Source organism: Myodes glareolus, chromosome 15 (genome assembly GCF_982192425.1).
Source record: "Myodes glareolus chromosome 15, mMyoGla1.1, whole genome shotgun sequence".
Lineage (NCBI taxonomy): Eukaryota > Metazoa > Chordata > Mammalia > Rodentia > Cricetidae > Myodes > Myodes glareolus.
The window spans coordinates 67,558,952-67,584,810 of record NC_142040.1 but is presented as its reverse complement, the minus strand read 5'-3'; the positions used below and the strand labels follow the sequence as shown (position 1 = coordinate 67,584,810).

The following is a 25,859-nucleotide window of genomic DNA, read 5'->3' as shown; positions in this document are numbered from 1 at the left end:
CAGCAACTGAGCTTGCGATCGCGGGGACGGGGAAGCGAGCGGGGCTCGGGGCTGTACCCGGGGCGGAGAGTGCGCGCGGGTGGAGGCGCGCGGCCCGCATGGAGGCGCCGAGGAGTCCGCCGCGGGAGCGGGAGAGCGCTCGGACCCCCGCAGGTGGGTGCTCGGGTGGGTGGACACGGTCCCCGGAGGGTGTCGCGGCGGCGGGGGAGGGCGAAGGTACCCCGAGTGCTTGCGGAGCGGGGGCGGCTGCACCTTCTCGCGTGGCGGCGTGGCGACGTGGGTTGTAGCTGAGCCCCCGGGAATCCGAGAGAGGCGGGGTCTGTCGGCTGGTGTCCTGTGGTGGCGGGGAGGGGGGGGGGGACCTGACTTTGTTGTAAACTAAGCTACCGGGGTTCTCGCCTTGCAGAGGATGTGGCCCACACCTTGACAACAACCAGACTTGTAAACCGCAGAAAACACTCATGACTTAAAGAGCGTACCAAGGGGACAGGATGGCAGCAGGTCGCTCTAGCTGCTCTGGCCCGTATGCCACTGGGTGACAGTGGTCTCCGCTCCAAAGACTTTAGAGGTGAAGGGTGTTTTTCCTACCCATCCCTCAGCTGTGTTGGTGATTGAGTTGTCTTAGTCAGGGGAAATGATGGGACACATGCCGGATTCTGTATTTCTTTCTCTACCACACCAAGAGTGTGAAACTGGTAGGGAAGCCGAACAGCCTGTGTTCTTGCTTTGGGTGCATTGGTGGGGTTGTTGAACACCAGGAATGCATCTTCATTGCCGTCCTCGGTCCCAGCAGGAGTTCCTAACTGACACAGTGACGGTGTTGAGTGTGGTGTACACAACACTATCTAGGCGAGGAACATCAGTCCATCCTAGAGTATCTAGGTGGGAGTTAACAACTATTCAGGACACTCAGTCATTCGTGAAATGAGTGTGCCCGATAAGTTAATACCTATGGCCTCTCCCAGTCTAGCAGTCTGTGAATGGCTTACCTCTTCCCTCAAAAGTTTGGAGAATGAACTCATTTCTTTTTAACCTCTGTGCTCCTCGGGTTATTATAGAATTAGCCAAATATTTCATGTGGGTGTATCCAGTTGAACATTTTAATTTCGTTCCGTTCTTCCCTTCTCCCTGCCTTAGTTTGGCAGAGACGGGGAAGTTGGAAACAGAGGTAAGGACACAGCTGGAAAGAGCTGGTGAGGCTGAAAAATGCCTACCTTGGCTTAACAGAACCACCAAGAATCTTTCCTCGTTCTGCACAAGTTTAAGGTGTGTCAGTGCCGCGAGGCCAGGGAGAGAGTGCTTCCATTTGTTCCGGTCCGCTGTGTCTGCAGTATGCTTGCAGAAGGTGAGATTCAAGGATCAGATTATGGAAAACGTTTCCCTTCAAAATATAACCGTTGAGGGCCTAGAAGCATAGAAGCTCATCTCTGCTGGTTCTAGGGGGCGCAGTAGTGGTTTTAGAGTCGCTTGCTCAAGCTGAGGTGGAGACAACCTTTTACTCTACCTCGAAACTCTTTGCTAAAAGAGAGACACAGATTGGCTTTTAAGATAAGTAACCCTTGACAGAAACCAAAGAGACAACAGAAGAAAACCCACAGGCCTGTTAGAGATTGAAAAAAGGCTTGGGGTAGTCCTCTTAAACTACTGAAAGTCAGAGGGCACACGTCTTTGCACCGTGTAACTAGAAGGACACTAGAATGTCAGAAAAGGATGGAGCATCTTGAAGGTCACATTATCCAGTGCTCCACAGCTCAGAGAAGGCATGGTCACCCGTTGGGAGCATCCGATGGCACAGTAAAATAAGCTCATCTTTCGGCGTCTTCGGCAAACCTCTGGATTTAAGGAGGATGTGTTTTCCCTGAAGTCACCTCCGATGCTCGCTCTTGCTTCATGGTCCTTAACTGTTGGAGGAGTTGAGATGTCACCTACACTGTCTCTAAGTTGACTGGCAATGTCCACATTCTTGGTTGTGTTCTGAGGGGCTACTCAGCTCCCTGATGGACCCCAGCGTTGGGCTTAAGAGACAGAGTGCCCAGCGTGTAATGGGGGAATCCCACGAGCCAGGTCTCACATTCCAGCCACATTCGAAACAGCTTTGCTTTTTAGTATTTGTGTCATATTGCTATTGTAGGTAAGATTTTTGTGTAAGTAAAGTGTTCTAAAGCTAAACTAAAATTTGGAAAATAATGACTAGTATTTTTTTCTGGTACTCCTTGTGTGTTAGAGCCACTTATTCATGCAGTGCTGTTCTGGTTGTTTGTGGCTCGGGATGAAACCGCTCATGCTCGGTGCTGCGTTATCACTGTCATCCTCGACTTCCGTTATTTAGTTGCTTATTGTTTATTCCTGGGTTAAGAAACCGCTTTAAATATGAACTTGTCCGGCCAAGGCCCCCACCTCATACCTGGACTGTTCTGACAATTGAAAGGTGCATCCCAAATATCCTGGGTTCCCTCACGCCCCTGCCCTTCGCCAGTGACTGACCTTGTCCATGAAGCAGGTGTTTCATGCCCACCCTAGACAGCCTGCTTCCGTGGGTGATCACAGGTCGTCACGGGGCAGGTGGGTGAGTTCAGACATGAGCTGGCCTGTGTTCACGGAGAGAGGCCAACTGGAAGTGATCAGCCAAGTGAGGAGGGATGCCCATGGTGTCCAGGCACCTCCCATCTATGGGGACTGCTGAGGCTGGGTGACTGTTCGGGCAGGAGTGCCTGCAAACCTCTGGTCTCAAGGAACTGCTCCGTGAGCAGGATGCTCTGGCTATGGCAACTGTCCTGAGAATATCTGGAGGGGAGGGTGTCCCAAGTCCTGGTTCTAACAGAAAGGGAAGTGTTTTCCTTCTTTGAAATAATAGTTTAAGGACTTAGGGGAAAAGAAACCCCACTGTGTTACACACACACACACACACACACATACAGAGGCATGTTTTCAGAGCTAAAGATCTATAGTTTTTTCTCTTTGTCCCACTTTAATACTTCTCTAATTTACTGGGATGATTAGCCAAGGGGATGTGTCTTGTTTTTAAAGCCTATGCTTTATTTAGGTAGAGATCCATGACTGATGTAGTTATTAATGGGGAAATGTCCTCTGACGTGTCTTGGATGGCAAGACAGACTTAGGTTCACCGCAGAGATGTTCTCTGGCTCTCAGGTGAGATGAGCAGCCAATGGGCTTGTCCAGCACAGTGCCCATCTCTTCACGGTGGTGGTGGGCATTTGTGTTCTCTAGATGCTAAACGGAGAGACGGTGGCCATAGAGGCAATAGAGTCGTGTGTCATTCTTCCAGCCACTGTTCGGTGACACTTGGAGCTGTCGGAGAACGTGTGGAGGACTCACAGTTCCAAACAGCTCCAGGAGACAAACACTGGCTCAGGGCTCTACCTATGACAGATTCTTAACCATCATCTGCCTGGTCCTGCTCCGAAATAGTCCCGGCCTCCACCTAAGCAGGCCCTGCAGGTCTCAGGACCTCTTCAGCACCCAGACGCTTTTCTCAGAGAAAAGGCTGAGTTGTCATTGTTATACAGCTTTGTTGACTGAGGTAACTTGCAAGGTGTACAGGAGAAGAGAGACGGTAAAACTTTTCTCTTCCAAGCTTCCCCTGGCTATATGATTCTTTCCTTGTGGCTACTGCAAGCCCCCAACTTTCGGGGCTTTATTAGTCTAGTGGCTTCACCTGAAGGTTCTCCTTTCACCCATGTCCACATGACTTAGCTAATGAATGTGCAGTTACTTAGATCATCTGTTTTCACAAATCAACGTTGTGCCCAGCATGGTGCAACACATCTTTAATCCCAGCACTTGGCGTCAGAGGCAAGTGGATCTTCACGAGACCAAGGCCAGCCTGGTCTGCATAGCAGGTTCCAGGCTAGCCAGGGTTACACAGTAAGACCCTGTCTCAAAAAGAGTTGGATTTCTGTGTCCATTTATGTGGTCGCGGTTAATTTCACGGAAGACTGACGCTCCTTCATAACAAATCAGCAGGGAAGGTTTTCTGTGTGGTCTTGTTTTCCAGTCCCTTTTTGTTCTAGAGATCGTCTATTTGAGAAGCAGCAGACAACGTTCCTGTTTAGCTGGAGGCGGGGCAGACAGGTGGCACTGTGTTTAAATGAAGAAGATGGTAAAAAGTTTGTGTTTATCTTCAGGAGATGAGGGAGCACCATCTGTCATTCCTGTTGCCAGGATTCCTAGGAAATACAAATTCCAGGAAGTACAGAACATAAACTATTATGGCTGACATATTTCTAAATTATGAATTTCATAGTAAATCTTTTGTTGTTATCTTAACCATGCGACCGCAGCATTTTCTCTAGAGAGCCCCATCCACAGCTGGCACAGGAAAGGACCTATCACTGAAAGTCAAGGGCTGAGGGAATTGGGAGGAAACTCGGTTGGTAAGTGTTGCCATGCAAGCCATGGACCTGACTCTGGGTTTAAAGCATCCACACTCAAAAGCCAGGAGCGTGGTGTGCATCTGTAATCTTGATGCTGAGGAGGCAGAGAGAGGAGATACTGGGGCTTGCTGGGCATGCAGGCTGGTTGAGTCCTGGGGATTCATGCAGGCGAGGGGAGTCCCCAACTTGATTAAGTAAAGCACCTGAAAAAAACAAGGCACCTGATGTCAGCTATGGCCTACATGCACACACACATGCTCACACACTCATGCACGCACGCATTCATACATGCAAGCACACGGGGACGAGGAGGCAGAGAGAAAGAGGAGAGTAACTGATATCCCATCATTGTGGACATGAACTCCCTGTCCCCGGTGGAAGTACGACAACTTCTTGGATCCGTGCCAGTTTCTGAGTGGTGTGTGACTGTGGGTGGCCCTGGAGCTGGTGGTGGAAAGTCACTAGGCTTGTTCGCTGTCTAGACTAGCGCTAGAGAGCTTCCCGCACTGTGTAGTCCCCAGGTTTAACGGAAGTGAACTAAATCCTTATCTGGAGCTGAGAGACTCCGTCCCTCGGTCTCAGGACAGCACCTGGTATACTGAGAGAATAGATTAATGATCTGTGGCAAAGAAACCTCGGCTGACCTTCGGGCTGTGTGAAGATACAGGAAAGCAGTGCCCTGAATTGACCACTCGGATGGATCACATGCTGCACCCAGCAGAATGGCCATAGGAAAGAGGAAGTGGAAGAGACGGCTGGGGCCAAATGCAGTCAGCCACCAGCTCCCTACGTGAAGTAGGGAAGTGTGAAGTGGAGTGCAGATGGCAGTAGTGTCGCCTGGGTGTCGTTATGCTTGGTGTTTGCAAGGGCAGCCAGAGAGTAGGTGGGCTGCGTACCTTGGAATGGAGATATAATGAATGGACTTAAGAATACAAATACCGAGTCCCTTCGTCTCGGACCTGAGACTGTGTAGGACTCCGGTGTGGGCATCCCTTCCTCTAAGCGGGACGGTAAAAATCCCTTCAGCCGAAAGAGTTTACATCATGATTTATCCAAGGTATACTCATCTATTTTGTGTTTTAAATATTTGTTTGGCACGAGTTTGGGCACTTAGCTGGTGTCTACAGTAGAAGACTGTTGCTGGCCTTGTTCTACGCTTTACACTTTCTTTCCCGTCCCCGTCGCTTCTCCCAGACACACCTCACTGGCAGCAGTTCCTCTTCTTACCCGTCTCCATGTGCACAAGACTCTTCATTAGAACTAATGCAGTCAGTACAACTGATTATTGGACGGGTCTTTGATCCACACCCACGGCATCCTTGTGGCGCTAGCTTTGAATAATGCTTTGTGCTTAGTTGAAGGTCAGTTAGTTCTCCTATACTTAAAATCCCATGCCTATGCGCCAGTGTGATCATCCCTCTAGCACAATACGCAAGCAAGCTGAAAGGAAGGGGTCTCTGGAGGATAGGAGGGGGCCTGTTCACGGGGTGGGGGTGGGGCAAAAAGCTGAGGTCCAGGGCACTCGGCTTCCTAGGACCAGACGCCCAGCTCCCTCCTCATCCCACTATAGTAAAACCTTCCTGCTAGGTGACCACTTCACGTTCTCACTTCCCGCTTTGGATTTACATGGGGTGTATTATTAAAGGAAGAGAAACACACTGGTGACTCATGCTTCTGACATGCACATTCCAAGCCGGAAGGGACCATCAGGGTAGATTTAGGTGTAGTGGGACCACAGAACACCACCAAATGACTGAAGATATATCTTTCTCTTTGTTGGAGGTCAGAGGTAGCTAGCTAGCTCTCCCTGGCTAGGAGAGGTTCTGTGGTGTCTGGAGTCCAGGGCCTTTTCTTTTCCATGTGTTTCTGTTTTTCATCTGTTCTTTCTACTGTGTTCCTACACGGAACATGGCCTCCACGCCCACAGTCTTATTTTGTACTGAAACGTGGAGCATAAGTCATCACACTTACATTCCAGGTATCAGAGAGGAAAAGGGCAAGAAATGGGCCATTCTTGTTGAGTGTGCGTGCTTGCTCTCTCTCTCTGTCTCTCTCTGTCTCTCTCTCTCTCTCTCCACTTTGGGATGAGGCTGCATGTAATTCAGACTAATGTTGATCTCTTTACGTGGCTGAAGACAGCCTAGAAGTCCTGATCCATCTGCCTCAGCTTCTCAAGAGCCGAGATGATAGGTGCTCTCCACTATGCCTGGCTGATGGTTCTGTTTGGAAGTTGAGTGTTGCATTCCATGCGGAGTCCACTCAGCACAGCTGCGCCAGCATCCAGAGAGGACGGAATGAGCCTTTCCCCTGAGAAACCATGGGTCCCCATTGAAGTTCCATGTTCTGTTTATGCGAAGGGAGAGAACAGACTCAGGACGAGCTGTGCCATAGAGACCTAAGTGCTGGATCCTGAACTTGCAGATGCACTGGCTCATCCAGCCAGCATTTATTAACCATCTCCACTGGACCTAGAGCATGAAGAAAACAGACAGTCCAAGTCCTTAGTTGTCCACAGTCGGGGGAGATAGGCCATCGATCAGACGTAAACACGTCTGGTAACGGACAGGCGCTGGGCAAGGACAGCATGTGCCTTGCAGAAAAGAGTGGGTTTGCTAACCCTGGGGCTGGCAGCGGGCCAGACAAGTGACATTTGAGTTGAGAGCTGGAAGAAAGTGTGACCTAGGCCATGGAAGAATGTTCCAGACTGAGGGAAGAATGCAAGCGAAGTAGGGGTAGGGGCGTGCCAGGAGTCCCTAAAGGGCATGTAGGGGGAGGGGCCAGGATGGACTGAAGGGGGCCCTAGGTGACAGCTATCCTGAACTCAGGTATGTCTCAGATATGGGACTTTCAGGATTAAACCCGGGAGAGTCCCAGGAAAATTGGGGTGAGTTGGCCCCTGCTGTGGGACCTCACAAACAGTGGCTTATCTTCTCTCGTTACTACTCCAGAAATGCTCCTTTTCAGTTAGGAATAACTCCTGCCATAAAGAACTCTTGACTTGTAAGCCGAGTGGGCCTCTCACTTGGCAGAAGGGAAGGAGAACTACACTCGGCTGTCGTCAGAGCACTTGGGCAGTGCTGATTTTCTTTGTTTGGGTTTGTTTCTCCTTTGGCATTTAACCAGTGTCTGGTGTGTTTGAAGGAACAGAAATGGCCAGGGATGGAGGGAGCCCTTGTGCTCTCTGTTTTCCAGCCCTGGCAGTACATTGAAATTGCCTGGGAATGTGAAGTGAAGAATGGGCACAGCCCAGTAAATCAGCCCCAGGGGAAACCAGTCTGACAGTTCCACCACCGTGCCCTGAGACATCAGTGTGCATGCAGATCCCAGTTGTCCTGACAGGACACAGATTCAGCTTCTGAGGAACTCAGGAGTCCGTTTCTAAGAAGCCCTGAAGCGTTACTAATGGTACTGCTCTGTAGACAGAATAGTATTGCTCTGCCGGGGTTTGGTGAATTTCCTTTGAAGCTGTCGGCTTCTCTATGGAGAGCAGAAACATGGACATATGGAGGATAGATGAGTTCACAGGTGAAGAAGGGAAAGATGGATGAGTTGACCCCTGGGTCTCCTGCTTGTAGGCCATCAACAGGATCACATTGAGCCCCACTTGGGACAGATCTTGGCTTCTCAGTTAGTCCTAGGGTGTGGTTGGGTGTTCCAGGGAGCTGTCCACTGACTGGCACATGTATTTTTATTCTTGGTTACTGAACCCGTTCCCGAGGCCTTTGGTTAGGAATGTTCCATAGTGGACACGCCCTTCTTTTCCTTTCCCACTCCTTGTCTATGGGACTTTATTTCTCACTCAGTGGCCACCAGAAATGTAGATATTTCCTACCAATAAGACAAGGAGTGGATAGATTTCCAAAATAAATGATCCATCTATCAATTTTTTAAAATGTCAGCCCACACTAGCTCCAGAGTAAAAGCAGATTGGGGAAAGGAAAGTCAGTTTAGAAGGATTAGTAGCTGTTAGCAACAATGCCCAATGGTTGCGTTAGAAGCTCGCAGTCTGATATTAAGGCCTGAGAGTGGGCCTGCACAGGCCAGTGACGTCAGACCTAACAGGGATAAACAATGGGCCCTGCCTGGCTCTAAAAGCATGGAGCCAGCACACATGATGCAGACAACCCATCCCATGTGCTGACTGGAAAGTTGGGCACCAATGTCGGAGAGTGAGGAAGGCGTTAATTCAGCTCAGGGGCAGATTGGAAGAATCCGTGTGTCTGGATGGCCTTTCTCACTATCTCTTAGCTAGACTCACTTCCTAAACACCAGGCATTTCTCTTAGGAAGACTCCCTATCCACAGATTGTTCAGTTCTGTACAGAGAGGAGGGCCAAGGACGAGGAACTCAAGAGAATCTTCTAAACTCCCTGCTCTTGGGAAAGAGCGCAGAGAAGAAGGTGGAGTCATGCCTGCCCTCCAGAACGCCGCTCCCGGGGCTTCTGAGAACCACGCCGGCCCTTCTCTTTTTTCAGAAGATGCAGCCCCCGCAGAGAGCCAAAGGACGTTAAATTGTCAGCAGAGTTTGGAATGGGAATTTATGGTCTCTTGGGCATTTATTAGTTTGCAGCTGTGCAACATATGATCCAGTCTCAAGACGCAGTAATTCGAATGTCATCAAGAGCAGAGTTTGGCAAGTAGTAGTTGTTCGGTCTCTGAAGAGAACAGCTCAGGGGAAGACAGTGCTGTCATTAGGGGGAAGGGACCCTCCCTGAGTCAGAACATGAATTAAGTTCTTATTTCTGTTCATCTTCTCTGGGCTTCAGTGTGTTCACCTCAGAAATTGACACAGCCCCTCCAGTGAGCAGATCCACTGTGAGCAGGTGTGACACAGCCCCTTCAGTGAGCAGATCTCCTATGAATGAAGAGCCAATGTGATCTTTCCCTGTGTACCCTCTTCTGTCCTTGAGTAGGGGACCCTCTGCAGAGAGTTAATGCCAAGCCTCGCCCTTGGGTCATTCATTTCAGGAACATTGATTGACACATGGCTGGCTGGACAGAGATACGGACTTAGTGGGGTATTCTTTTTCTCTGGTGTGGTTGTTGTTGTTGTTTGCTTGTTTGTTTCTTTTCTTATTTTCCAGTACTGGGGTTTGAACATAGCCCCCCCCCATGATAGGCAAACAGTCTATTTCCAGCCATAATAAACTTCTTTTCTCTATATTATAAAAAGGAATGTTAAAAGATTCATTATTAGCCTTAGAGGAGATTTCAGACAAATAGATAAAGCCATCATAGGTGCATAGAACAGGCCTGTGTAGGAATAAGGCCAGCAATGTGACAGAAGAGACCCTCACTGTGGACAGGATCTTGTCCTGCAGTGTGTATGGAGCAGGCCTGCAGTGTGGAGAGAGGATTGGGGGTCCTCTGAGGCCTGAAAGACCTAACGTGCTGGCTGAATCCAGGCCTTGGAGATGCAGCAGAATTCTAACCCTTTGGTCTGTACTTGTGTGGAAGATGGGGAGAGTTACCCCATGATAGGAATCAGACTTACTCTTTATGACTCCAAGAAGAACATTGCAGGTTGTGGTCACAAATCTGATTCTTCTTCAGCCCCCTAATTCAGACCTGCCAGGGCCTTAGAACATGACGTATTGACTGAGACCACAGCAAATGGTGAGATCCTGGCCAACTGCGCTGGCCTTCCTTGCTTTCCTTACCTTGCTAGCTCTTCCATCCTTTGACCTTAGACCACACACACAGCCCAAGGAAGCCTTCCCCAGCCTGACCTCGGTCCTATGCTTTGCTACTTTTCAGCTCCATCCGTGCCCCCTGGAGATTGCCTCAGTGGGTTCATCTGTCTGAGGTCCATCTGGGAGTCGCTGCCAGTGCAGTCCAGCTGTTGGGCCTCCAGCTGATTTGTAGGAACCGCCTAATCTGCGTTGATAGAATGACTTAGCACTAGGGACATAATCAGAAAAGGGAAGTAGCTGCCTCTAGAAGGGAGTGTGTTTCCAGGTGAGAGGTGGGCAAGCCCTGCTGACATGACTGGTCGCAAAGACTGTGCTGGGTGGATCCCGGTGGGATAGTGCGGTTTTGTCTTGATCCAGTCTTGATTCTTCACCATGTGTTAAGCATTGGGTCATGGTTTAGGGCCACCTAGGCTGTGTGTTTGCTTAATGTCTTGAATCTAATAAATGGGAGAAGGAAGACAAGATTCCAGAACACACGGACGGACGGACGGACGGACGGACGGACACGCCCCCTATTCTGCAGTCAGTTGTCTCTCCTGGGCCGTGCCACACTTCCACACTTCCACAGAAAAGGATCGATTCCGAGCTCTTTGATGGTAGCCTGTCTGCACCTGCAGCTTTTGTGTTTTCATTGCTGGTGGGCTGTCAAAACCTTACCACAGTGAGAAAACTGAACTTCTCTTTAAGACGACAGGTCACTTTGACAGTTCTGTAAGATACTCAGAGTAAAACGAGACAGCTCCGAATTACAGTGTTCTTAAGGCACACACAGTCCCCCCTGAGTCAGGCAGGAAGTGATTTCCAGGTGGATTATGGGTACTTTCTGTTTCCCAGGAGTCCAGAGTGAGAAGGCCGCATCTGTGGAAGCTGCTGCCAACCCGAGTAGGTTACGTGTCTCACTGCTCACCACTTTCAAGATTAAAAACCTTTCACTAAGTGCTTCCCTTCCTTAGTGAGAATGACATGGTCCCGTAGTTGTTGGCTTTCCTGCTTCTCCAAGAGGAAGAGCTGGTCTTTCTTAATTGAGCAGAACTAACACCTGCAATACAAAGTAGAGCCTCTCAGCCTCGCCGTGTCAGTGAATGACAAAGACAGCCTTCTCCCAACCACAACAGAGCACAGTTGAGAGTATCTGTTGCTTGTGAATTTCAGTGTAGTGTTAGAACACGCCCCAGTTTTCTTAAAACAGGAAGAGTGTACCCTGATCTGTTTCAGTGGTCCCTCTGCTACCTCAAACATCAAAACGCCATTGTCTTTTCTATCCTTCTAGCTCAAATTGTCTAACTTCTTCCTGGTCTAGATAGTAGCCCCTGACATACCACGGCTGGGAGGTCAGGGAGCTGGATGCAGGTGAGGTGTTGGTGTGTGTGGAGAGAAAGAACCAGGGTACCGATACTATCTTGTGTAAGATTGGGAGAGGGCTGAGGACAGCTCATTGGTGGTGTGTGTTTGGTTAGCACGCATGGTTCAGTAGTTAGCATGGTTCAATCTCTAACACTGGAAGGTAGTTACAACTGAAGACTGTGGTAGCCCGTGGGGAGGTGGAGCAAAGAATTATCTAGAACAGCTCTAGAAGTCTCAAGAGGAGTCAGTGTTGCTGCTGAACTCACCCAGGACACCTGCCCAAGGCTGTTGAGCGATCTTCATTTGGTTTCTAGCTTTTCAGTGTCTTTTAGTTTTGTTTTCAGGGCTTGGTGTTTTCCATCCACTTTTGAGTTTCCTGTTTTAATGTTTGAATTACTTCAACTTTGATACGTTGTAAAGAATGGGAGAAAATTTTAAACATTTTACCACGTATACACACCAAAAGCAAAACAAACACCCAAGCCTGGTGATTTTTGTAGTTTTAGCCAGTTGTCTTTCTTGTCATGAAAGGTGAGAACAGATAAGGCTGTAGGGTCAGGCATTTGTACCTGTTGTGATTCCTCAAGGAACCTAATGCCTGTTTCTCCTGATTGTTGAGGATACACTTTAATCCTGGCGGTTGGGGAATACATGAGACATATATTAAAAAGGAGGGAGGGATCCAGAGGGCCTTCCGAGTGATCCTGCATCTGACGAAGGACGGCGATACAGTCGGTGACCCATATTGCAGCACCGGACTGAGCCCCCCGAGGTCCAAATGAGGAGCAGAAGGAGGAAGAACATGAAAAACGAAATCAGTACTGCGAGGGATGCTATCACCCACTGATACAAGGGAACGGATCTGATGAGAGTTTACCAAGGCCAGTTGGACTGGGACTGAAAGAGGACGTGATCTAACCAGACTCTCCGAATTTGGCCGGACTCTCTGACTGTGGCTGACCCGAAGTCTTTCTGAAAAGCCATTGACTATGACACTGGGACCTGTTTCCTCTACATATAATGGATTTTGGGGATCCAGTCTGTTTGGACACTCACCTTCCTGGACCTGGAGGGAGGGGGAAGGAACTGGAACTTCCCACAGGGCAGGAAACCCTGACTGCCCTGGGGGACGAAGAGGGAGGAGGAGGGGGAGTAGGGGGAGTGGGAGGGTGTTGGGAGGGGGGGTGGAAATGGAAACTTTTATAATTTAATAAAATTTACTAAAAAAAAAAATAAAAAATAAAAAGGAGGGAGGGAGGGAGGGAGGGAGGGGGAGAGAGAGAGAGAGAGAGAGAGAGAGAGAGAGAGAATATGTTGCAGAGTTCAATGGTTCAGTACAAAAGTATGAAAAAGGAATTTTGTTTTTTGTCCCTTGACAGGCATGAAAAAGAGTCAGATCCCTAATTCCTGCGACATCTTTCTTCTCAGCCTCCCCACACGTCCCGCACCTCCCAGCGCTCTCTTTGCTAAACTCTTCCTGCCTACCCTCACTTTGTTCTCGCAGGATGTGGGATGACTGTGTCTGTGGAGGTAAAGGGCTCTCTCCTTCTTTGCTTTCCTGTGTCCTACTCACGACCCAGCAGGACCCCTCTCTGAGGCAGGGGATAGAAGTTGGTGGTGAGTACAGAATTGTCTTTGGTGGGAAGAGGAGCCCTCTGAAACTTCTTAATTCTGAGGTGTGACCCTCTCTCGGCTGTGTTTGGAGAGATGCTGTCTGACTCAGCAGTAAGTTCATCAGACTTGTCCTCATACTGATTGACAGTCTTGTTACGCTGTTTTATTCTTCTGTCTTTTTTGAGTTTAACATATTTATTGGCCCTAACACAAGAGAAAGGTGTGTGTGTGTGTGTGTGTGTGTGTGTGTGTGTGTGTGTGTGTGTGTGTGACATGTGCATAAGCCAAAGCAGGCTGTCAGGTGTCCTCTGTAAATCATTGCTTTATCCTCTTGAGATAAGGTCTCTCACTGAATCTGAAGCTCACTATTTTGGCTAGGCAGGCTAGCAGGTAAGCTACAGGTATCCGCCTGGCTTTGTCAATGCTGGGGTTCCAGGCACACGTGGCCGTGCCTGATCCTTATGCGGCTCCTGGGAATTCCAACTCAGGTTCTCAGGCGTGCACAGCCAGTGCTCCTTACCCACCGGGCCATCTCTCCAGCTCTGAGAAAAGGATGTACAGTGCTCTCCCCTGCAGCCGTAACTGTACTGACTACCCATGCTGATTTGAAACTGCGTTCAGCTTTACGGTCACAGATAGGAGGACAGCCAAGAGCTCCGGCAGGCGGCTTCCAGAACTGCATGGCCGCTGCCTTTGATTACTGGCTCTGCCGTGTCCTGGGCAACTCCCATTAGGTGGCTGCTTAATCTTTTTGTCCCAACAGTTCTCTAATCTACAAAGCAAAGGTGGTTAGAGCAGCCACAATGAAAACAGCGGCAGTGTTTGTTGTGTGCTTAGTGTAAATGATACGGTGGCCAGCCCTTCTCTGACGTTTCCCTCACGCCCTCCAGCAGGTCTGTGCCTTGTCTTGGGATGGTGAAATGCACAGATGTGTGCAAAACATGGGCTGCGTACCAGGACCCGTTCTATTCTCTCTTCTTTCCTGACTTAGAGATGGAGGTGAGAGGAGAAACCCATGGGGAATTGGGGCTGCTCTGTGGCACTGTGGGGCTCAGAGGCAAGAAGGGGTGATCCATGCATAACGCCGTAGCCACTTGGATGTAACGAGACACAGTTCTTCCTACTCTTTTGACTTAGAAGCGCTGCTCCTAAAAACATGGTCAGAGAGCAGCTTGTGTGGATCCTTACATGGCTGTACAGCCTTGTCAGCCTCATACATGCCGTCATCCTGCAGAGTTCCATCCTACCCACCTCTGGATGGCTCCCACCTACCCACACCAGAACCCCATGATTATGCTCCTTTACCCTTCTTTGCTTGAGTTACTTAACCAAAAAAAAAATATGAGCACCTAAGATATGGGGTCAGCTGATCAATGAATTTATATATTGGAATGTTAAGAATGGATCCGTATTATTTTCAGCTAAATAGATGAAACCGACGATCTTCACGCTAAGACCCAGAAACAGAAAAGTATTGTGTGTTTTTTGTCATATATAGAGAAAGTTAAAAAAACAAAAGATGATCTGAAAGAGAGGACTGTTAGGGGAGGGAGGGGGGGAGGAGGGGGGGGACAGGAGAAAATAGATACTATAGGAGCACAGTATGTTCCTGTGTGGAACTGTCATGGTAAACCCGAGGGAGACCTGGAGTACAGGCCTGTGGTCCAGGTTGTTTCCTGGTAAGGTGCTCAGAAAACTGCCTTCTTGTCGGGATCATTTTGAGGATATGGGCAGAAGGCTGGGGCGGGGCAAGGGAGAGAGAGACAGGAGAGAGGAAGAGATGTAGGGAGGAGGAGATAAGGAGAGGGAGAGAGAGAGAGCCTGAGACAGAAAAGGTATGAACAAACACAGAACAGTTATCTTCAGTGGGCTGTCAGAAAGGCCTTCTTCTGAGGAGAGATGCCCCCAAGGGGCTGGGTGGTCCCTCAGATAGCCTCTGAGAGATGCACAGTGTGGAGGACAGTACCCGGTCCTCACTGCAGTGACTGTAAGCCCTCCACTGACCCCTAACACACACACACACATGAGTAGCAGTCAGAGTGATGTCAGATCCTGTACAAAGTCCCGCCATCGGAAAGAAATGTGACTGACCTGTGCATTCTGACGAAACTCGTTGTCTGGATTAGTTCAGAAACACACCCTCCATCGGGCACTCCTCGCAGCGTTGGGTCCTCTCAGGGTGGCGGGAGGGTGCTCACGAACCTCTTTTGGAAGCCAGCACCTGTCAGAACTGACGGTGTGCAAATCCCTTGACCCAGCATTTCTTCTTCTTCGAATTATCCTTAAAGACAAGCCGCCAGGACTCCTCAGGGGATGTGAGTAATGAATGCTGACTGCTTGCCAAGGCATTGTTTGCAAAGAGTGCAGAACTGTTCAAATGTTTGTCGGTAGGCAAAGCACACAGGACCAGCGATGCCAAGGACCTGGGCATTCATTACAAAGAGTGTTCTCAGGGCTGGGTGGGAAGTATGCTCAAGACGCTGGCTTCAGCCCCTAATGTTGGCAGAAGGAAGAAAGGAGTCGGTCTCTACATACAAGTCATATGTGGTGTTCTGTTTTTTCTAAAAATATTTTTACAGCTACCACATGTTATCTATTCATAGATAATACTGTCCTGCAAATTCAAGAGTTTACTAAAAGTGTGTGTCAGAATTATCAGTGGAGAAAACTATCTAACTTAGTAATAATCTAAAATTATAAATGTTAAACATGGGATAGCTTTCTATTAAAAAGACTTTTTTAGGACTTTTAAGTTGTTAAGATTTATTTTGTTATTTTACATGGGTATATGTATGTGTGTCTGCGTGAGTAAATGCCTTGTGTGCAGGTGTGCACAGAGGCCAGAGGAAGGCATCCGAGTCCTTGAAACTGAAGTTACAGGTGGTTCTTAGCCCACTCAGGGTGAGTGCAGAGAAGCAAACTCAGGTCCCTTGGAAGAACAGAAAGTTCTCCTAACCACTGAGCCACCTGGACAGCCCCATTATTTTTATTGATGTGTATGTGTGATGGCCATGTGTGTCCAGAAGTCAGTAGTGCCCAGAAGAGAGTGTTGGACCCCCTGGACTTAGGGTTTCAGGGATGCTCAGAACTGGGGTCCTCTGGAAGACCAGTGTACTCTTTTTTGTTTGTATTGTTTTGTTTTTTTGAGACAGGTGTTTTTTCTGTGTATCTTTGACTGCCTTGGAACCCACTCTGTAGACCAGGTTGGCCTTGAACTCGTGGGGATCTGCCCGCCTTTGCCTCCCAGTGCTGGGATTAAAGGTGTGCACCACCACGCCCGCCTGGCCTGAGCGGTGTACTCTTAACCACTGAGCCAGCCGTCTCTCTAACCCCAGCTTTGTCTTTTTAAACAACAATTTGCTAAATTTCTGGGAAATAGTGAATATAATGATTTGATCTGCCAGATCACTTCTTTAGATAGATAAGCCATTTTTAAAATGTTCTTTTAGGTAATGGGAAGTATATTTTAAAATTTGTTCCTAGCTATTTTTTTTCCTGATGTGCTAGTAAATTCTTTCTTTATTGGGAACATAAATACACACGAAATATCCAGATGGCCAAAAATGATGGAATCATAGGTTCCATGCAGATGAGGGTTTTATTGCAGTTGGTCAATGGAATTTTACTCAATGATCTGTTGTGGAGGAAATTATTTCAAAACAAACCCCAGGGGTTTTGGCCACCGTTCAGAAGTCCTCTTCCTCATTTGTACTTCAGCTTGTCACACACTCAAGCAGAATGTGACCGGAAATCTCCTGGACACAGCAGGGTACTGCAAGCCCATCCGCCGGCCCCTCACCCCTTAGTTTTTTGTCTTGTTGGACCAGGAATCACGGTGAGCATCTGAATCAGCGAATGTGGAAGGTGGTACCCGTGCTTCTGCTGATTGGCTCACTCCTGTGTGACTCAAATGATGATGCAACCTGTGATGCATTGTAACAGCAATGGGTAACGGGTCACCAGAGTCTGCCTGGAGTGCATCCAAGAGGTCCTTGCCAAGAAATGAGCATGTGTCCGCCCTGTGCTGGTGCTTCGGAATGTCATTTCACCCCCTCCCCGCAGGGCCACTTGCATTGTACAGTCAAGACGTCTCAGATCAGGGTAGCCGGGTGTCATAGGCACACAGTCTCCATTGTGGAAACAGGATTTGAATTCGGGATTCTGAAGCTCATACTCCCTATGTTTATTGCAGATTATTAGTTTTGTAGAAAAAAGGATGTTTTATGTGACGCCGACTGTGGGAGAAACTGCATGATGCTTTAATTTTGGATTTAGTGTTTGAATACTCTAAAAACATGTATATAGGCCTGAGGAAATATCTCAATGGGTCGGTTTGGCCTCTCAGTTGGTTGTGATGTTGTGTGCTTGTAATCCCAGCATTAAGAAGGCAGAGACCAGTGGATCCGTAGGACTTGCTGGCTGGCCAGTCTTGCTTAGTAGGTGAGCTTAAGGTCAGCCAGAGACCACCTCTCACAGAAGGTGGATGATACCTATGGAATGGTGCTAGTGGTTGTCTACACACACACACACACACACACACACACACACACACAGACACACACACTCACACACACACACACACAGAGACACACACACTCACACACACAGACACACACACACTCACACACACACAGACACACACACTCACACACACACTCACACACACACAGACACACACACTCACACACACACACACAGACACACACACTCACACACACATTCACACACACACACTCACACACACATTCACACACACACACACTCACACACACACACACAGACACACTCACACACACACACAGCTATACCTCATATAGTCATGCATCTGTGTTCACACAAACCTGCACGTCTACGTACATACACAAAAATGCATATAAGTCGATGATAGACACGTGGGGGCAAAATTATCCAATGTGTCACACGTCCCTTAAAGCAAATGTGTAACTGTGTTAGGCATGTCTGTTTGTTTTGCAGGAAGTGACCAAGTTCACTCCTGGATACTGGTTACAAGCCAAGTCATTAGCACTGCCTGGAGGGCAGCAGGGGTCGCTGTGACGGTGGTGGTGTCGCTTCTGTCTGCTTCCCTCTGCTACTTCAGAAGGCTGCATTTACATCTAGGGCACCGGCTGAAGTGGTAGGTCATCCTGTCATCTTGGCTTTTCAAAGACACCCTTGCCCTACAGAAAGTTTTTATATGTAATTGTTTCCTTTTTCTTTCAGGTGGATTGGCTATCTGCAGAGAAAATTCAAAAGTAAATACCTTAATGCATACATTTCCTTCTTTTTGAGGGCAGAGGAGGCGGGGGAAAGGAGAAGGGAGAGTGGGCAGTTTCAGCTGCCTTGTATTTTCTGTTTTGCCCAGGAAACCTCAGTGTGGAGGCAGAAGTAGATTTACTCAGCTATTGCGCAAGAGAGTGGAAAGGAGAAACGCCGCGTGCCAAACTGATGCGGAAGGTACGGTATGGCTGCTTGTGGCAGTGTAGGCAGGCAGTGTCTGTCAGCATCCAGGCACATTCAGTTCAGCTTTGCCAAACCCAAGGATCCACCAGCACCAAATGGGATGTCAATTAAAGCTGCAACCTAAGTTCGGAGCCAAGCAGCTGCTAGATGCTGGCTTTAGATCTTGTTCTACCTTGCTTTTCTGCTACTGATAACACAGTCTGACCTAAAGCAGTTTGGGGGAGGGAAGGGTTTATTTGACTTCAAGGTCACAGTTCCTCGTTGAGGGAAGTCGGAGCAGGACCTGGAGCAAAACCCATGGAGGAACCCTACTTCCTTACTGGCTTGCTCTCAGCATCTGGTCCAAGCTTACCTGCCTAGGGATGGTGCTGTCCACCGTGGGCTAGGTCCTTCTATGTCAGTAGTCAATCAAGACTATGTATCTCACGACGTGGCCACAATCCCCTCAAGTGGGTTTCCCCTCCCCAGAAGGCTCTAGGCTGTTGAGTCAAGCTGAGAGGTGAGCTAGGAGGACAGGCTTCAGCCTAGAGTTTATAGTGCTGAGAATAGGAATCTATTAAGTCTGTAACTTGAGAAAAGATGAGTCTTCGGATCTCTGGCCTTTTAACTTCTGCACGTGCAGTGGGGACTCCTCACTGAGGGGGAATCAGACACCCTGTGTAAGTACTTCGAGGAGATTTAGGATGTTCCATTGGAATGATCTGGGTAAATGTAAATATCCCCAACAGTGTTGTCCACTCCTATCTTTGGTGGGGGGGACAAGGAGGGAGAGGTCCAAAGTACTCTTTAGTGTGGCCTTAAAACTCTAACCATTTTCGCTGTGGTTAAATTGTACTCATTATCAGCCCCAAATAACCTGGTCTTCCAAGTTGAGTCATCTAAACCAGCATGAGGCAGACTCCACACATAAGAGCCACTTTAAAGTCCCATACATAGGGCCACACTTAAGTGACTCAGGGTAAAAGCACTTGCTGTCAGTCTGCTGCTGGGGTCAGGAGAACCATGCTCTGGCTTCCAGATATGCACTAGCATGTGCAGCCTACACACACGTGTGCGTACACATACAAAATGGTGATGATGATGATGATTACAGCAATAAAGTTAAAATAAGGGGCTAGAGACATGGCTCAGCTGTTACGAGTGTTTGCGGTTCGTGCATAGGACCTGAGTTCAGCTCCCAGCATCTTTATCAAGAGGTTGACAATTACCCACCTGTAACTCCAGCTCCAGGGAATCCTACACCTGCTGTGGGCTTCCGTGGGTACCTGCACTCATGTAAAGACCCTCCCTCTCCACACACAGACACACAGACAGACAGACACACACACTCACACACACATACCCATCATTTAAAAAAAAATCTTCAAAAACTTGTTCTAAAACATTTTAAAGAATAAAACTACATATACAGTTATCGTCTATCCATAGTCCACTTACTCAAGTTATTTGGGAACCATCCCCCTGTGGAAACACGCTCACTCGACATGTTCACTGAGACTTCACTTCCAGCGTGAGCCCTGAAGTCTGTGTTCACAGAGCTCCCACTGGCGTCTGATGCGGCGGAGTTCATTCGGACCGCGCTTGCCTCCTGACAGGCTTATGAGGAGCTGTTCTGGAGGCACCATATTAAATGTGTTCGGCCAGTGAAGAGAGATAACTACGATGCTCTCAGGTCCGTGCTGTTCCAGATCTTCAGCCAGGGTCTGTCTTTCCCATCATGGATGAAAGAAAAAGACATCGTGAAGGTACGATGCCCCACTGGGAACATGGGTGTGTGGGGGCTCCCGGTCCTGGCCGGGTAGCTTTGTGTTCAGGATTCTCATGTTGAAGGAGCGTTGATGGGTTGTTTGGCTGGTCCCCTCCGTGTCTTTGCAGATAAGCCGCCTCTGCTTTGTTAGTTTTTAATGCTCTCAGCTTTTCTCAAGAAGCACCCGTCCTTCATAGTTAAGGAGGTCTGATAATGCGAGCCCTTTTCACTATCACATAAATGTTTATTAACAAACGCATGTGGAATGTAGTCACCACCCCAAGGTTCTCTACATACCTCTGTAGTCAGCTGTCCCCAGACCTCTGGTCTGCACAATCTTTAATCTGCTTTCTGCCCCTATGTTTGCTGCCTCCAGTGTCATGTGAACAGAATCTTCTACTCAGCTATCTGCCTGCCTGCCGTCTGCTAGCAGTGAGCATTTACATCTCCTCCCTGCTATCCCAGCAACTGAGAAGGTTTTTTGCTCTGACAAGATTGTCCTTTATATGACTAGAACACACTTTACCCACAGTTCAAGGGCATCTGGATTGTTTCCAGTCCTTAGCTTGGAAAAGTACTGTTAGGAATAGCCTTCTATGAGACTTTATAGGTGTAGTATCTGTTTCTTTTAGGCAAATGACCAGGAGTTAAATTCCTGGTGTTTTGGGAGGTGTGTGCTTAACTTTCAGAGAAACTGCCACATTGCTCTCCAAACCTCCTTGGTGTTTTTGTATTCCCACCAGTATAGTGCAAGAGTTATGGTCACCCGACATGGTCACTAGGACTTATTATTGTTGGGTCTGTTTGTTTTTAGCCGTTCTACTAGGTATGTTTTGTTTCTTCTTACTCATTTGTGTGTGTGTGTGTGTGTGTGTGTGTGTGTATGTGTGTGTAGAATGGCACTTGTCATAGCGCCTGTGGAAGTCAGAGAACAATTCTGTGAAGATGGTTCTCTTCTTCTACCTCTACATGGGTTCCAGAGATTGAACCCTGGTCGTCAGACTCACATAACAAGATCCATCACCCACTGAGCCATCCCGTCAGCCCTCATTTGCTTTTAATGAGCAGATGTTGAGTATCTTTTCATGTATGTATTTGCAATCTCTCTCATCTTCTTGGAAAATTATCTACTTAAAGTCTTTTGTCCATTTTTATTGGATTGTGTTTTCTTATGTCTTGAAAATCCTTTGTATATTTGGAATACAAGTGCTTTTTTGGATATGCAATTTGCAGATGTTTTCTTCCAGTCTACATTTATTTTATCATTTTCTTAATAATTTATGGCAGTATATTCTTTTTATTTATCTTATGTATATGGGTATCTTGCCTGCATGTATATCAGTGCACCATGTGACTGCAGTGCACAGCAGACCAGAAAAGGGCAGTGGGTCCCATGGAACTGGAGTTACAGACAGTTGTAAGCCACCATGTAGGTGCTGGGAACTGAAGCCAGGTCCTCTGGAAAAGCAGCAGGTACCCTTAACTGCTGAGACATCTCTTCAGTCCCAGACATATGTACTTGATGAACAATGTGAATTCTTGTTTTAGATGCAGTATGCCCAATTTAGGATGGTGGGGCAAGAAATACAAAATATCACACATATATACATATATATATATTTATATATATATATATATGTGTGTGTGTGTGTGCATATATATATATGGTCCCATGTGTTCAGTCTCCTTGCTGACTTTTATTTAAAATTGTTTTCAGTCCTTCTGTTTCATATCAAATACTTGTCAAATAAATGTTGTATGGTAACCCTGCTTCTAGTTAATTAAAGAATGTGACAGAAATCCTATGTTCAACTCCCAAGTTTGTGGGATTCGGTATTCACTACCCACAGTGGAATAGGTTCTCATAGACACCATAGTTTCACCTCTAAGTCTCCCAGAATGTAGTCCAGAGCTCTGTGAGATGGGTGGCATTGTTGTTTGGATAGTGGAAGATGGGGCAAAGGGTCAAGAGGTAGGAAATGCGGACTAAACCTGTTCTCAGCTGATGAGGTACAGCCAGGTTGGGAAGTGTACTGTACCACTGTGGAGCCCACTCGCTAATTGGTGTGCCCTGCTTTTCTAACTCCGAGTGGCTTCTAACGGGTTACATCAATGTCACAAAGAAACATTTTTTTTTGGGGCAAAGCCCTAGATTGAGTTTATATATATATAAAATACAGACATGACATAATCCACACATCTAAAGCAAAGATGACCGTTGCTCCTCAGTTAACTGACGTGGTAGTCTTTCCGAGGACGGCTGCAGGAGATAAGATTGTGCGCTGCCGCGTCCCAGGTGGCGCGTGCTGAGCGCTCAGACACTAATCACTGTTGGCATCTACTTCCTTTTCAAGCTTCCTGAGAAGCTACTCTTTTCTCAAGGCTGTAACTGGATCCAGCAGTACAGTTTTGGACCTGAGAAGTATACAGGTTCCAATGTGTTTGGAAAGTTACGAAAATGCGTGGAGTTACTGAAAGCGCAGGTGAGTATGTAGGGAAAGTTAAAAGATAAATGGCTGGAGATGGAAGCATCCATCCCAAAGGCAAGCCAGGCTCCTGTCATGTGGAGCCTGTGAGGAAGGGGAGCGAAACTGAGCGCAGGAGGCTTCCTGCTGGCGGTGGCACCTTGCTTTCCCTTGCTGAGTAGTAAGCCAGCGTTAGTGTTATAAGTCATGATGGCTTGGCCTATTGAGGGGTAGAAACTTCAGGGGCCGCACTGGAGACCAGACACACGAAGGGACTTGTTTGTACAAAGTGTAGACCAAAAGCTCTGCCTGACTTAATAATTGCACAGATTTTGGTTACTGGAATGTGTGTGTGGGTTATCTCCTGTTGGCTGGCTTATGGGTGCAAAATGGCTTTCCGAGTCACAGCTTTGTTGTCTCTGAAGAGCTGTGAATGGTTTACCCCTGCATGATAATTGTGAGGGTGCGAGTTGAACCTCCGAAGTGCTTTGCAGAGTGATCTTAGGCAGTTTCTCGGGCTGTTCTTCACTGGCATGGTCTCCGGGCGACCCTCTGACCCCAAGCACTTTTAGAGAACCGACGTGTTTGATGGTTTACCTAGTAGTGCTATGTTTTGAGAATGACGATTTTATTTTGTTTATTATAAAAGTAAGGTGCTTGTGTGTTAGTCTGGTATCTCAGGCTTCTCTTACGCCATAAACCGAGGGCTTAAACAACCAATGATTATTTCTTGCAATTATGAAGATTGAAAGTCTACAGCCAGGAGGTTAGCAAGAAGTGACATTTGGTGACAGCTCTCTTTCTAATTCATAGACAGGTGGGTAGTGTTTTGTTCATGCTTGTTTTGTTTGGCCATCACATAGCAGAAGGAGAGCCAGAAATGGCTTGGCTTCCTCTTAAAGACATACCAGTCCCAGTCATGAGGGCTCTAACCCGCAGAGGGTAATCACCACGCAAGGGCCTCATCTCCTAAGGCTATCTCCCTGGGCTAAGACATTCAACACATGAGTTTGGAGAGTTCAGCCCACTGCAGCATCCTTATGGTTAAAAAGAATCAAATAGTCCCAAAAGACAGACATGAGAATGTAAAATTCTGCCTTCCTCTGCCGCCCTCCTGCCCTCCTCTCTGGCTTATCTCATTAGTACTTTACAAATTGTGTGGTGGTTTGTATGTCCATATTTGCCCTTCTCAGCTCCCACTTCCCCTGTGTCTGCAGTGGACCGAGTTTAGTGGGATGAGAGATTATCACAAGAGAGGGAACATGTGCAACATCCTCTTCTCCGACGCCATCCTGGAGTATAAACTCTACGAGGCTGTGAAGTTCATCATGCTCTACCAGGTCACGGAAGTGTACGAGCAAATGAAGACGAACAAGATAATCCCCGGCCTTTTCCGACTCCTGTTTTCCAGGGAGTCCTCCTCAGACCCTTTGAGCTTCATGATGAATCACCTGAATCCCATGGGGGACACCTGTGGACTGGAGCAGGTGAGTGGGGCTCACAGTGTGTGATCCACGGATGACTTGGGAATCCTCGTGGGCCTTTAGGGTTTCTGTATAGCGGTAAGGAAACCACCTCCACAGAGGTGACCGGCTGGGGTTATTGGCTTCACATGTGTGAAAGAAGAATCACGGGCCTCATTGCTGGCTGGTGCATCCTGTGAGTCCGAGGACCCCTTGGACCAGAGAGGGCTGATTCATAGAGCCTCGTGACCACACAGACACTAACTGAGAAAAGGCCACTCAGAAAGCCCGATCATCATGGGGGAGCATTCGGTTCCCTGTCATAGACAAGAGTTAGTAGCAACTGTAAGGTCAGAGAAAGCCCCTCACCATGACTGAGGTCTTTTGTTCACTTGTTTTCTGTCTCAAAGAAGTGATTAGATGCATGACATACATCTTCACTAAGACATCAAATAGGTTAGAAAGCAATGCGGTTCTTAATAACAAGCACCCTCCCCTCCCCTCCCCTTTTCTCCCCTCCCTGCCCTTCCTCTCCCTTTTCTCTTTTCTTTTCCATTCTCATTTTCCTATTCACTTTCTTTCCCACTCCCCCCTTCTCCCTCCCCTCCCTTTCCCTCCCTTTTTTTCTTTTCCTATTCACTTCCTTTCCCCCTTCCCCTCCCCTCTTTGCCCTTCCCTTCCTCTCCCTTCCCTTCCCTTCCCCTCCCTTTTATCCTTTTCCTATTCACTTCCTTTCCCCCTACCCCTCCCCTCCTTTCCTTACCTTTTCTTTTCCCCTGTGAGGTAAGGTCTCACTCTGTAGCCCAGGCTGGTCTGGAGCTCACTGTGGAGCCTCGACTGGCCTCCAGCTCCTGACAGTCCTTCTGCTCCACCCCCAGAGTGCTGGCATTGAAGCTGTGAGTCACTACCGTGGCTCGGGTTTTCCTTTCTGTTTCTGAACAGTTTCCCCGATTTCCTCTCGCTGGGCATGGTCCCGTCCTCCTCCCACACTGTGGGCATTTGTCCCTGAGTCATGCCCACTTGCTCTATGGGTAACTCTGTTACAAAGTGGATCGTCTCATAAACCACATCCGGCCTTGTCGTGGTGGAAGTGTATAAACACAATCTGTGACCTTGCTCTCATCTTGTCCCCAGATTGACATGTTTATACTCGGGTATTCCCTCCAAGTAAAGATAAAAGTGTTCCGACTGTTCAAGTTTAACTCCAGAGACTTCACAGTCTGCTACCCTGAGGAGCCTATCAGGGAGTGGCCAGAGATCTCCCTGCTGACCGAGAATGACCGCCAGTACCACATTCCCGTCTTTTAAGTCTCCAATGGACTGAACATTGGCTTTTCTCAGTGACAGCGGTCATACTTGCAAGAGAAATTTTTCTGAAAAGCCCACGGTACCGTTTTAGCCAAGGAGGGCATTAAGACCTACGGGAACACTGGGTGGAGAGAGCCACTGATTTCCTCCACTGCAGCACATATTTGGGGTTTGGCAGGTTGGAAGAGATCTGCTGGGTTCACACCATGATGTGCCTTTAAGACATAGAGAGACTTCATGTGGACAAAAAGGAAGGGAAATGGCTGACTTCAGCTCCAGGAACTTTTCATCTCTGACCTTTGTGTTCTTTATCAAGAGGGACCTCTCTGGGGTTTCGGGACGATCACAAATAAACATGTTTTATAAGCATTA

At 48.0% G+C, this 25,859-nt stretch overlaps 1 protein-coding gene across 4 annotated transcripts; it reads left to right on the top strand.

Annotated features, from left to right (window-relative positions):
* On the top strand, positions 1–25,859 carry Otulinl (OTU deubiquitinase with linear linkage specificity like). 4 transcript variants are annotated; one of them, XM_048457016.3, is made up of 8 exons: positions 1–153; positions 18,019–18,178; positions 18,265–18,296; positions 18,407–18,498; positions 20,100–20,249; positions 22,606–22,734; positions 23,934–24,203; positions 25,314–25,859. In XM_048457016.3, exons 1-8 carry the CDS (start codon positions 99–101, stop codon positions 25,485–25,487), a joined length of 1,062 nt encoding a protein of 353 aa, XP_048312973.2. In that variant the 5' UTR covers positions 1–98; the 3' UTR covers positions 25,488–25,859. The 4 variants fall into 4 exon arrangements, with proteins under 4 accessions (XP_048312973.2, XP_085532717.1, XP_085532716.2 ...); XM_085676591.2 differs by lacking the exon at positions 1–153 and adding an exon at positions 511–568; XM_085676590.2 differs by lacking the exon at positions 1–153 and adding an exon at positions 12,921–13,047.

Coding starts and splice junctions, on each gene's coding strand:
- Otulinl (XM_085676590.2), top strand. CDS start 12,936: ATGTGGGATGACTGTGTCTGTGGAGGTAAAGGGCTCTCTCCTTCTTTG. Junction 22,735..23,933: donor TGGAGTTACTGAAAGCGCAG/GTGAGTATGTAG, acceptor CTGTGTCTGCAG/TGGACCGAGTTTAGTGGGAT. Junction 24,204..25,313: donor ACACCTGTGGACTGGAGCAG/GTGAGTGGGGCT, acceptor TCTTGTCCCCAG/ATTGACATGTTTATACTCGG.